Consider the following 12873-nt stretch of genomic DNA (forward strand, 5'->3'; position numbering starts at 1 on the left):
TCCAGTTCGGTGGGTATCTTGTCCACTGAAGTTGCCATAGTAACAGTGCGTCATTAGCTGTGTTTTCATCCAACTGGAAAGCGAATTTAAACTTCTGAAAAACTGTTCCATAGAAGATGCTAATGAGGATAATTTCCATTGCATGATTTGGAGTGATTATGAGTCATCAGCAGGCTATAAAACACATAGCTGTAATGAACATCTTATTTACTGAGCGGAGACACAACTTTAAGGAAGAAGACACAAACAAAACTGGAACCTCATATTCAGGAATTCTCCACAACTTGGTCTATTATGTTTCCTATGTCAGCTGATGCTTCCACCTGCCCCGATGTGTTTGAACTCTTGAAAAGGGTAAAAACCACCTCAAGCAATTGTAGAAATAGTAGATATATTTCCATTGCCCTGAGACGTCTTTCTCCTGCTGCAGGAACACCTGCACGTGTGCAGAGTTGTCCTTATGGTGTGTTAGAAGGCTCTGGACTGTGTGAGAAATCATTTGGAATATTCTGCTGCTTCGAACTTTCTGTGGGAGATGATTGTACTTGTAAATATAGCTGAAATCACCGCAACACGTCATTAACTTGTGTGGATGGTATTTTTACATGGATGCCAAATGTAGTTTGCTATTAGAGTATCAAAATGCTTTGACAGTCACTGCAATTTGACGCAGTCTTAAAGGGCTGCTTTCCATTCACAGTGTCAGACTCATGTTGCTTTCTGACATGTGAATAGAAAGCTGAGTTCTGATTTTTATTGGAAATTCAGCTGCAGTATATGTGAGCAAAGAGAGTCAAAGAGAGGCCAACAGATGTATCAAACCTTCAAGTGCAAAAAAAAGCTCTGTTTGAAGAGGACCACATATCTGCACAATGTTGCAGACTCGTCTTTGAATGGTCGCAGTTTTTAGATCTTCAAACAGATGCTCCCATCGGGGTATGTCATTTCACCAGGCTTCCGTGTGGCGTCTGCACAGCTTCCAAATCTAAACCTAACAAAGTGTTTTTCACACCACGTTCACTCAACCTTCATAACAAAAACAACAGATGGTGCCTGTATAAAGCCGGCCTGCAACAATGAATCTTGTTAAATCTAACTTTAGTCTGTTATGGAGGGTAGAATTCTAGAGGTATTTAACGAGGCCTGATAAACAAGGACATATTGTTGTGCATAAACCCTGGAGAGGCTGTTGTAGCTCTCCAGCGGTTAAGTGAATAATGTTAATGTGCAGAAGGAGTTCAGCTTATGTTGATTTACTCCGTATTATTAAAAAAGCTGAGAAGGCAAATTTTCACAAAGTGCTTATCTCTCAAAACACACACAAGAGATTTTTTAAATCCTAAAACTTCTGATTTAAGCAGCAGAAAATACTATAATCTCTTCCAGTTATTTTTGACTTGACACCCATGAAACACTAAAAACATTTTATCAGCTCATTACATCTCTTCATGTTCTTACTGATTGCTCGTGTTACATATCAGCATTTGAGTGTTTGCATTTCCCCTACCTTCAGTGCTGTTAGTAGAGTGGTCCGGCAGTGCTGGGTGGTCAAAGTAATCTGGAGTTATGTCCGCGGATGAGCCCCTGACCCAGTCAAAGCCATCGCCAAGGGTGAACTCATACCAGCCACAAGAATCGCTCTCAAAGTCACACTCAGTAGCTGAATGAGAAGAGGGAGCAAGAAAAGATGTAAATTACGCTGAAACTGAAACATAATAGGTGATCAAAATATATAAAATATTCTGTTGTGTTACTGTTGTGGTAACTTTGAAAGATCAAGAAATTTTTCAAATCAAATTTTATATCTATTCTATCTAATTTTGTAACAAACAAAGCTGAGACAAAAAGAGGCAGCCTTTCAATGAGCTCATAAATTCCCATTCTTTGAGAAAACTGGTCAGTTTATTATACTCACGTCACATCCCATTCATTGAGGGAGTATTTTTAACAAAATATTCAGTGAAATAACCAGAACTTTACTCAGGTAGAGATCATCTCAGAGAGCTTATGAACCAGAAATATGAGGCATGTATGTTGAAAATGCAAAGCACTTAATACAAAAGCGGCCCAGAATCCACAATGGACTTGTTTGTTTTATTTATTTGGAAACCAAAGCCCCTGACTGAGCCCCCTGAATGCCTTCTTCGTGAATCTGCAGTAAAGGGAAACATTATTTCAGACACCCCTTCTCAGATAAGTAAAAAAATATAATCAAATTAATTTTTCCCTGTAGAAATTGTTAGGTGAGCCACAGGAAGAACAAATGTACAGCGGGGATCACAATTAAGTTCCTCTGGTTCAGTCATTAGTCTAAATAAGTAAATTAAGTAATATTTAAGAAATGCAGTATATCTTTCTATCAGTCAGGTTTAAAAGCCTGTGAAGTACGTTGACCAAACCCCAAGATATATTTAGGGCCCGAGCAGTGAACTGAAGGCGTTATTATTATTGTTTGCCAATTTTGCCAGGGACGCCAGTCGCGAACATTGGCGGCGCAAAATAGCTCTGTTGCACCACCAACAACATTGCAATAACGCCAAACTAATGGGGTCAAAATATGCCGTACCCTGGCGAAACTCAGTACACGCTTTCGTCATGCCCAGACGCACAAAACAGCCTATGGACACAGGTCCACAGAAAGTCGGCCATTTTGAGTGGAACATGCGTTTTGGCGCCATAAGTCACTTATAACTTCTCCATACATTGTCCGATCTTCACCAAACTTCATAGGCTGCACCCAGAACGCATACATATGACCAAAATTACAGCCCTTGTTCCCATTGGCTTTGAATGACTTTCAAACAAAGTTTATGGTGCTTAGACAAATGAGGAGAAAAATATAGCTTAAGTAAATTACTTTTAAATGAAGCTCTAGATTTGACAGATTTCAGCGGCTGTGGTGCCAAATTTTGTTAAGTCAGCATCAAAGCACTTTGAATTTCCTGCTGTCCCAATTGATGGTAGCTTCCATTGGACCCAAGGCTCAAGGTTATTTCGTTTATATGACTATAATGACAGTTTTAACATGATTTATCAGGGAAAATGGGAAATAACTGAGACTAGTGGGATCCATTTAAATCAATGTTTCTGTGCTCAGTTATATTGAGGATAGTGTTTAAAGAGAAAACTGAACCGGCGTCCCATCTGTCCTCCTAATTTTGCAGCAACAATGACTGAAACTACATTTATCTACATTATTTAGCACCATTATTACTATATCATGATTGAAAAGTACTGAAAAGTAAAAAAAGAAAAAGAAAAGGAAGACATGATGTAAATGCAAAAATTAAGAATACGTCTGATCATAAAATGAGAATAAAAATAAAGTAAGGCATCAGTTCTTATGTTCTGTCACATTCTTAACAAACAGATCATATAAAAATCTTCAAAAACTGATTAATAATCACTTAAAAAAATCATCTCAATCAGTCAATATCTATATCTGTGTCTTCTAACATGTTAATCAGGTTGGAAAAGGAATCCCAGGCCAAAAAACAATGGAAATGCAAATATTTGTAAGTGTTACTTGGTAATAAGGTTCTTACAGCAGTTGGCTTCGTCCTCTCCGTCGGGACAATGTGGGGTGAAGTCACACACTTTGCTCACCTCGATACACTCCCCTCCACCACAGGAAAACCACGACGGAGGACAGGCAAGCGGAGGAGGTAAACTGCTCTCTGCCACCCACACAATGAAAATGACACATTAGTGAAATTGATAGAACTGCAGTATTCTAGTTCAAAAGCCACTTTTATAGCCAGGACATATTTAATCAAAGAGTTCAGACCGAGACTTCTCAAATCATTTTATCATTAAAACATGCTCTTGGGAGCTCACGGTGAATTAGTATAGATGAGCTCAGCTGTGTCCTGAGAGGAGTAAGTGCATTAAATGCGTTAGAGAAGATAGAGTCAACTGTGAAGTAAAGACGCAAGCTGTGATATTTTCATCAATAATAGATCTAAGGCCACATTTCTTTAATCAACCCAGTTTCATACCGCTTATGAAGAGGACTGGAAGTATATTTGAAAAATGCCCAATTTTTAAAAGCCTTTTGGCTGGCTTTTGAAATTAAGTGTTTAAATGTTGTTACTTTCAATAGCTAATTCTAAAATAAGTCCTCTGAAAAAGCAAAGAGACACAAATGAAATCCACTAAAACTTTGAACAACATGCCACGTGTTTATTTGTTTGAACTGATGTCTGGTTATTATTTACTTATACATTCCCTGGCTAATTACTTGTAAGTAATGAGTTGAAGATAGCCTGAAAACCTGAAAAATGAAGGACCAAAAACAATCCTCTGTAACTGACTTTATTGGCTGGTTGTTACCATTATTAGATACCAATTACATATCAAAACAACACCTTCTTTAAAAAAATAAACTAAAAATCAGAGATGATGTGTGACACCATGTCTGTGAGATATGGTGTATTTTCAGAGTAAAGCTCATTTGTTACTAAAAGTCAGCTTGACCTTGACTTGAGTTTAGGTTTCAGCTTTGAGCAGCTCTGTGTTTTGGCAGCACTTGTTCAGTGTCAGGTTTTATATATGATTGATGAGAGTGAGAAACACCAGCCTTTCTTTTTTAAGTCTGGAGTGTGTTAACAAATCCACTGTTGAGAGCAGAAGACAGATGGTAACACAGGGACCATGTTCAAGGTGACATGTTGGCTGAACTGGGCCTGGTGACAGTCCAAGAGACTGGCCACTTGTAACTTTGTCTTTTGCTGTTATTCAAACTTGTCCACATAAACCAAGATGAATGGATTTATTTCTACTTGGGGGCAGTAAAGAAAACACAAATTTCACAACTTCTATATGGGGACCACATATACTATAATGCTGGGCCTACTTGCACAGTAAGTCTAGTGTTAACATCCCCCTGAGTTCTGCTTTGTTCTTACGCATTGCATGAAAAAATTATGTGTTGTTGAGACTGTTCAACAGAAATGCAAAGTATTATTGGGTCATAGGTCTCACGTATTATCTTGGGTTATTCTGACACCTTGTACCATGACATGGATGTTATTAGAGAATAACAGTTATTTAGGTATTCCCAAACACTAAGTGAAAGTCTCCTGACTGGCAGCATTTGGCAGGCCACAAGTCAAACGCTGTGACAGACTTTGTGTCTCTCTTTGAAGAGACTGTCACTCCTTTCGTTTTAGAAACCTGGATAAAGTCCTCCAATCCAATCAAACATTTGTTCATACCCTTGTTTTATTATTCAATCTTTTGTGTTACTAGTTTAGCTTTTCATTGCCCGGCTCAGCCGCAGCTTCCGTTCCTTTTAATAAAAACCTCAGTAATCATCCATTTCCTCTGGACTGTAGCATCCCGTATTTTGGTCGTCCATTACCTCTTCTCCACCAACATTATGACAGGTTTGGTTTAGTCAGTATTAGGAAACACATTCATGAAATACTTCAATTTTACAGCGTGACCATGATCTTCATGGATGCCATTTTGCTGGCAAAATGATTGGGAATAGGCAATATCATCACTTTTTTTTTAAAGGCTTTGAAAACAAAGATGGTCAGGACTGTCACCATTATGGAAGCCATTTTCAGACTTTACCTACATTTATACTCACAACCACAAGATTATAGATAGAAAAGATGCAGACTGCTATCTTTGCATTTTGGTGCAGGGTAGGCATCCAACTGGACCTTATGGCAGATTATATAATACATACATTAGTCAGTGGTAGAAATTTCACAATCTGTCCATAAGATATGTTTATTTTCAATATACCATCTATGATTTGTGGTCAGTTCAGTTATGCAAGAGGAGTCTGCAGCGACCATGAAGGTTCGGCAAAGCTGTGAATTTACTGATGGCACTGAACACAAAAGCTGAGGCCCTTTAATCATAAATCAAAGAATTTCCCCTGATGGCACCAAACGAAAAGTAAAGGAATCCCTTTGAAGTTTTTTTTAATCTATCCTGAGAGGAATATGATTGAACTTCATGTCAACCCATCAAGTAATTGATGAGTTTAACCAAATTACAAATTTCAGCCTTGTGATTTGCTAAAAACGGAAGGGAGACATGAACTAAATATTGTGTACATGTGTCAGACAGATTGGTTCCAAATTTTTCTATTGATTGATGAATCAATGATAATAGGAACCACTGGTGGTGCTTTGGCATCAACCGCTTACATCTGAACCAATGAAATCAGCTCTGCCTCCAGAGGAAGCGAAAGGCCAGAGGGGTGGAGAGATATAAACAAAACTATCTATAAAATCCTTTGGACTGCTGTTTATTTAATGTGTAGAGAGCAAAAGTATCATCCTATATTGCATGAATAATAGCAGCTGTAAAGATGCTATAGATTGGGTCTGCAGCTGTACATCTTGTTAAAGTCCAGGCCAAAATGCCAAGTGGACCATGCTTTATTGAACTTACTGGGAAAGCAGTTAAGTCGTATCATATTCATCATAATTGCAGTCACAAATAAACCCTAACATTGTTTTACTGACTTCTCCATATTTAACGCAAGGAAATACACATGAAGCACTTAAGTCTTATGCTCCTCCTGGGGCAGCTGTAGCTCAGGAGGAGCTCAGTTGGTGGTTCGACTCCGGCTTCCATGGGCTACATGTCGAAGCATCCTTGGGCAAGACACTGAACCCCACATTACCTACCGAGGCATCCGTCGGTGTATGAATGGTTAGAAAGCACTTAGTTATGTACAGACTTAAGACGTGCTGTGTGAATGGGTGAATGTGGCATGTAGTGTTAGAAGCGCTTTGAGTGGTCAGCTAGACTAGAAAAGAGCTACACAAGTACAGTCCATTTACCATTTCCCAATCATCAGTATTCAAAACAAGCTTGTGGTGGTCTTTTCGTGTGTGGAGATATTTCAAAATGTCAAGGTCTGAACTTATCTGGACTGTGTAGTGAGATGTTATTAAAGTAGCTGTACCAGGCAGAATCACGCAGCCCGGGCTGAAGGATAAGTCATCAATGGCCAAGACTTCAGAGGCTTCACTTTTGGCTGAAAGTTCCCCTCTGATTACCACCTGGTAGACAGAAAGACAGAAAGTAGAGATATCGCTCACATCAGTCACTGGTTTTTATTTACATAATCAATTTATTCCTTTGCCAGGACCAAACAAAGGCATGTGATTGGTTTGTTTGTCTCTGTCTGTCTGTGTATCGGCAAGATAACACAAAACAATACGGTTTCAAATTTGAAAGTTCCACTCTGGCAGTTATAAGTCATCTAAAAACCCATCCATGTGAACTTCGAAGAAACCAAAGCGTTTCCAAAGCTGATTTTCTCGTGATATAAAAGTTATTAGAACAATGAGCTTTGTCATCTCGAGATAAAACATTTATTGACTCATGAGCTTCAGATAAGAGCTCTCAGCCTTGAATACAGTTAGATACCAGACTGTCAGTTGAAAGCACTAAATAACCCCAATTTGTTGATTAATAAAGCTGACGTTTGTGCGTCTTAGCCAAAGTTTTTGTGTGTCCTGAAAGTTAAAGTGCGTAAGGTTTGTTGGAACAAAACATAAAATGTCTACACCTCTAACACAGACATTGTACATATTGGTGGTTTCTAAAAATATAAAATGACAAATTTTCCAAGCAACTGAGGTCTTTAAATCGTGTCCAGCATAAAAGCCCTGCTAAAGACTAACTGTTATTAGTTTACTGGCATGTAATGTTGATATTATACCGGTGCTGTTGATTTATAATCAGTTCTGTAGAGAATATATTTGCCTGCAAAAAGCTGTTATTATGTAAATCTGCAGTCTTTCTTAAGGCCAGCAGGGGATGATTCTTGCCATTGTGAAACTAAGTCTGACAGTATTGAAGTCCATAAAAATATTAACCTACTTCTCACCAAATTTATTACTTTGGAAAACATTTTCTTAAATATTTATGGACTCAACGGCTAGTTTCAAGGTTTTTTTTTTTAAAAATCCAGCACAAATAGTGTTAAATCAGGATAACATTTCAAATCAAATAAAGGTTTAAGATACCTTGTGATCTACAGTTCACTGCTTTATGGGTGTGCATTCTGTACACAGGCTCCAAGTTTGATCCACCTACTGCTTGTCACATATGGTTTTACAAAACCGAGATGGTGATGTACAAAATGCCAAACTTTAGGAGTAAACCCAACAAACCAGTGGGTGATGACTGCATGTCAGTCAGGACATTCCACAAAGAACCATTTAAGTGTGTGTAGTCTCAAAAGCTGAGAGACAAATCAGTAAAAACATCTTTCTTTGTCAGAGGGACAAAGTTATATTGTAGATCTGATCAAAGTCCACAGAACGGCTTTATCTACACCTGCCCCACAGTTTTACAACCTGTCATTTATGACTCATCAAAACAAATGGTAGAGTGTGACATCACGGCTGACTACAGATTATCTAATATCTAAACCCAGATATAACCCTTATGTGGACAATAAAGTTGTAAAAGCATCGATGTTGCTTGTTATTTACACAGCTCTGCAGTATGTTTGTGCGTGAAATCCTTTTTTCCTCAGTTCTTTTCCCTTCACAGTCACTTATTTTCAGTAGAATCAGCTCCTCGGTCATTTCATAAATGAACTATTCTGTTTCCTGCTTGAGCAGCAAATTTTAAATGCATATATCATCATTTTTCAATCTGACTAAAGGAAAAATCTGTCTGCAACACAATTAAACAACAGTCTCTCAGCATGGCTCATCAAATGTAATGTCTCAAAGTGGAATTTTAGTGGTTGATACTAACTGCCTTTAAAAGTGGAAGTGGATTAATGGAGGGGAGAGTGAATGTCAGCAAGTATGACCTCTCCTTACCGCCAGCACCAGACAGAATGTTATAAAATTACAGACAGATGGTGAAGGCAGACGAGAGGAAAGGACATGCTCAAAAGATATCGGAAGGACACCAACAGCAGGTTTCACAGGACTCCAGATGGTCCCTGAAGGGTCCAGTTGGGTCAGAAACTTCTCTCTGCATAAAAACCACTCCTGTGGTGCAACTAATTTCTGCTGTTTTGACTTTATTAACTTAAAAAACATGTACTATTTGTCCTATAATTTATATGCTAACATCTATTTTAAGATTAGCGTAAATGAGAGGTCATTGTGCAATAATTGCAAAAATTATTCCATTATTTACTTACACATCCAGCCAATATTGAGCTGCACTGCTGTTCATTTGGAGGTGTGTCTCTGATTGACTAAAAAAAACTCATGTTCCTTTCAGCTCGGTTTTGGTCTCTACCTCCTTCTCACGCTTCTTGATTGCCAAGATGCTGAGTTTCCCCAAAAGCTGAGGGCTCACCCAAAAGGAATCTGTTCTACAGCACCGAATCAGTAAGGAGGATCCTGGTTTATCTGCGAATTTTGAAGTCCTCTTGTGTGAACTGGCAGGGACCCCAGTTCACATTATAAACTTGATACAGCCCACAACAATCTGCATCTCAGACAGTGACTGCTTACATGAGGTGTGGTCCTAATTGCTCATTTCACTTTCCATTTTTTTAAGGGCAAGCTTAATTCCAAATAAAGTTGTTTTTGATCAACTGGGTCTTGGTAGAATCAGGGCTCATAATCAAAACTGTAGCATGTGGGGGATTTTTACAGGGGTTACCGTGACAAAGAACATATCTGGCCTGCTATGTATCCCCTTCTCTACTGTTTTCACCAGCTTGCTAAATTGATGTGTGTGTTCTGCATGTGGTTTGTTTTTTAGAGGCTTGTCACCAAAAACAGCTACCTGATGAACTGAAATGGTAAAATTGCTGTGCTGTTAAACCAAATCATGTGATCAGTTATTCATAAAAACACCATTCAGCGCTTCTTGAATATATATATTTTCTATCAAAGTAGAAATGGTGATACTTATATCAAGATTAGATGATGTTGTGTGAAATAACTGTTTACAATTACAGTCTTTCAGCAAAGTAAAGTCCTTATTACTCAAAACACGCTCAGAATCCGTTTGGAATACGGGACGTTAAATGCATTACAATGATATGTACACTTTTCAGAAAATTTGGCAAAAATACACCACCCTGACATGCAATCTAGTTCTTTGTTTAAATATTCATATTTCAAACTAAAATAGCTGAAAAACTAAAAAGCTAAAATATTGTAGCAAATAGGAATGAGGAGAATAAGCATGTTTGAATCCAAAGATGATGATGATACATTTGATTCTGACCTATGTATACGTGTGTATATATATATATATATAACATTTTTTAAAAACTCCAGTCTAGAGGGATGAAATAATAATAGATATAATGTTGTGTTTTGTCAAATAACAGCTTGTTATTGAATACATTTTAATGAAATACAATTAAATATGAATATAATCTAGTGCCTTACACAATGCCGTGATCACAAGATTTATTTACAGACCTGAAAACTGTGATTGCTGGTAAAGTGAATCGCTGTTCGCAGCCATGCGTCTGTCTGCAGTTGTAAGGAGTGTTTCCACACCTCAGAGCTCTGACCCGCTGAATGAGACTGAACCAGGACCTCAAGATGTCCGTGTGTTGCCCCGACATAATGGTAAAAGCTCATCTGATAGACAAAATGACAAAATTTTATTAAGGATTTTCCCTTAGTTTGTGCTGCATGTATCTCATCAGAGGATCCTGTTACCTGGCAGGTTTGACTGGGGAGGAAGATGGGACTGTTCAGCTCTGCGGTGCTTCTGTTTCCTCCGACAGGTAAAAGGGACAGAAAATATGCTGAGGAAGAGAAGGACACATATAGTACAGTAAAAACAACATCTCCACATAGTCCGCGTGTGAGACTGTCAGCTTCTCCAACCTGAGGTGTTTCTGTGGTCCTGTTTAAGTCCTGCAGCCTCAGTTGTCCTGGTCCATTCAGAGTGAGTGTCAGAGCTTTGAATCAGGTCACAGAAACCCTCCTCAAAATCACACCTTGTGTATTTAGAGCCTGAAACAGAGGAGGACACTTACACTGAACTGTTTCTGTTATGTTTCTTTTTTTAAATTCAAAAGAAAAGGCTGGTCAGAATTACTGCGGGCTAATTATTTGAGATGATTATTATAATTTTTGTTTAATCCCTGCAATTGTTTTCGATCACCTTAATATGAACAAGTTTCCCAGCATTAAGTTTCACTGGCACATTTTTAGTGATGTCAGGTTGTTGCACCTCCTTCTTTTGCACCTCTAGTTCTGTAAAGGCGCTTAACATCCAATATATTTAAGCATTTAAATGACTAACTACTGACAGAAGCCTATTGAATTTAGTTATAAAGCCAAACCCCTGTGAACCACTGTGGGAATATTTTGGTTTAAAGTTACCGGAGAGCAAAAGAAAACTTTGAGGTGATGGTTGGACTAACTTATATCAGAATGTAGGCGCTCCAAACAATCTCAGGGGAGGCTCCGTGAGTTAAATGAAGAAATATTATATTATTGAATCAGTGCTAAAAATGGAGATCACATAGAATAGAGTAAATATGTGATGTTTGCTCAGTTTTTCCCAAAGAGGCACAAAAAAAATGACAACAAAGACACTAAACAACCACAAAGTTACATTCGATTGCTATAAAGAGGATGAGTATGAGTATCTCAAATCAAATAAATCAAACCTCAGTGACACAGACATCTATTCTTAGCTTCATCTGAGGGGAGGCCCTGAATACTGCAGTTATAGTGCTATGCATGCTGCAGCAGAGCGGTGACCCAAGTATATTGCTGTCATTTTTCTTTATCACTCAGTATTAAACCAATTCATTTAGAATTTTCGTCCAAAAGCAAGAGATATTAGAATCATCCATTATATACTTTTAAGGAGAACCATAAAATGTTGAGTTATTGGAGATTATTTTTTACAAGGTTTTTACAGTAACGCTCTTTATAAAACCATATACAAGAAGTATATCAACACTGGGACCTCACTTAATATTACTTACAAAAAACAGTACACTTATTATATTCATTATCATTATCTGGATCTTGTGGCACACAACAAATGTGCGTTTCAGTTGTAAAGGCTTGATTCTTCCATATTTATCCCTCTTTTCTCAGAGAGAGGTGATATAGTTTCCCAGGATGACCAATAACACATTTACAAGCTCATGGAGCAGCAGCCATCTGTAAATAAGTCTGACTCTTAAATTCTCCTTTATACCAGTTAGGTTTAAATGTTTAAACTCACAGTTTTCTTCATCCCTCCCATCTCCACAGTCGTCAGTGAAGTCACACAAACTGTCCCGCGGCACACACAGCCCCTGACTGCACGTTAACTCCTGGTCTGAACAGGCGGTGGCAAACACCGGATTTAAAACAACAGAGAACTCCAGTAGCAGCCACACTGAGTAAAGCAGTAACGCCATCAGCAGGCTATTCTTGGTCCTTTGTCAACAGCTCCTTATTTTCTCCTCCAAACTGAGCATTTTTCAAGACATGAGGAAGAATCCCAGTTGTGGTAGAGCGTTTCCTTACTGTCCGCAGTTCACTCAGATATGATCAACCCGTACGTGTCGTAAAGGGCAATAAATGGCTTTTATGGCTGTTACTCAATATGGCCTCCTCGCTTCTTCCTGTCTTTAACCAGGAGACATTTGATCACAAGAGGAAGAACTTGATCAAATCCTCAATACTCAAGACATTGAGTTGCACTTTCTTCTTGAAATGAGTTTAGGCTTTACATTCATTTGAAATTTGTTTGGTACTGTTAAAGCAGCAGTTTATCATTTTGGGTAATATGCTAATTTTCCTACTTAAAAGGGTTAAAAAAATGAATACTCGCTGAGGTGTGTGATTAATATGAAGCTTTTAGCTTAACACAGGGGGAAACAGACTGGCTCTTTCTGAAGATAACATCTACAATCCATCACTTATAAACCTCACCATTTATCATGTTGCA

At 38.2% G+C, this 12873-nt stretch overlaps 2 protein-coding genes across 2 annotated transcripts in view; one reads left to right on the forward strand and one right to left on the reverse strand.

The window, feature by feature from the left end:
• malrd1 (MAM and LDL receptor class A domain containing 1) overlaps nt 1-12340 on the reverse strand; it is a 56059-nt gene extending 43719 nt beyond the window's left edge. The window contains exons 1-7 of the mRNA XM_072378798.1: nt 12163-12340; nt 10803-10931; nt 10632-10720; nt 10386-10550; nt 6935-7031; nt 3546-3677; nt 1508-1660 (exon numbers count right to left, since the gene is read on the reverse strand). Coding sequence (XP_072234899.1) covers nt 1508-1660; nt 3546-3677; nt 6935-7031; nt 10386-10550; nt 10632-10720; nt 10803-10931; nt 12163-12340 — 943 coding nt within the window. The remainder of the gene's footprint in view (nt 1-1507; nt 1661-3545; nt 3678-6934; nt 7032-10385; nt 10551-10631; nt 10721-10802; nt 10932-12162) is intronic.
• gimap4 (GTPase IMAP family member 4) overlaps nt 1-12873 on the forward strand; it is a 222830-nt gene that overhangs the window by 151329 nt on the left and 58628 nt on the right. The gene's annotated exons all lie outside the window — the stretch shown is intronic.

Source organism: Leuresthes tenuis, unplaced genomic scaffold (genome assembly GCF_036924035.1).
Source record: "Leuresthes tenuis unplaced genomic scaffold, fLeuTen1.0.hap1 SCAF_24, whole genome shotgun sequence".
NCBI classification, from domain to species: domain Eukaryota; kingdom Metazoa; phylum Chordata; class Actinopteri; order Atheriniformes; family Atherinopsidae; genus Leuresthes; species Leuresthes tenuis.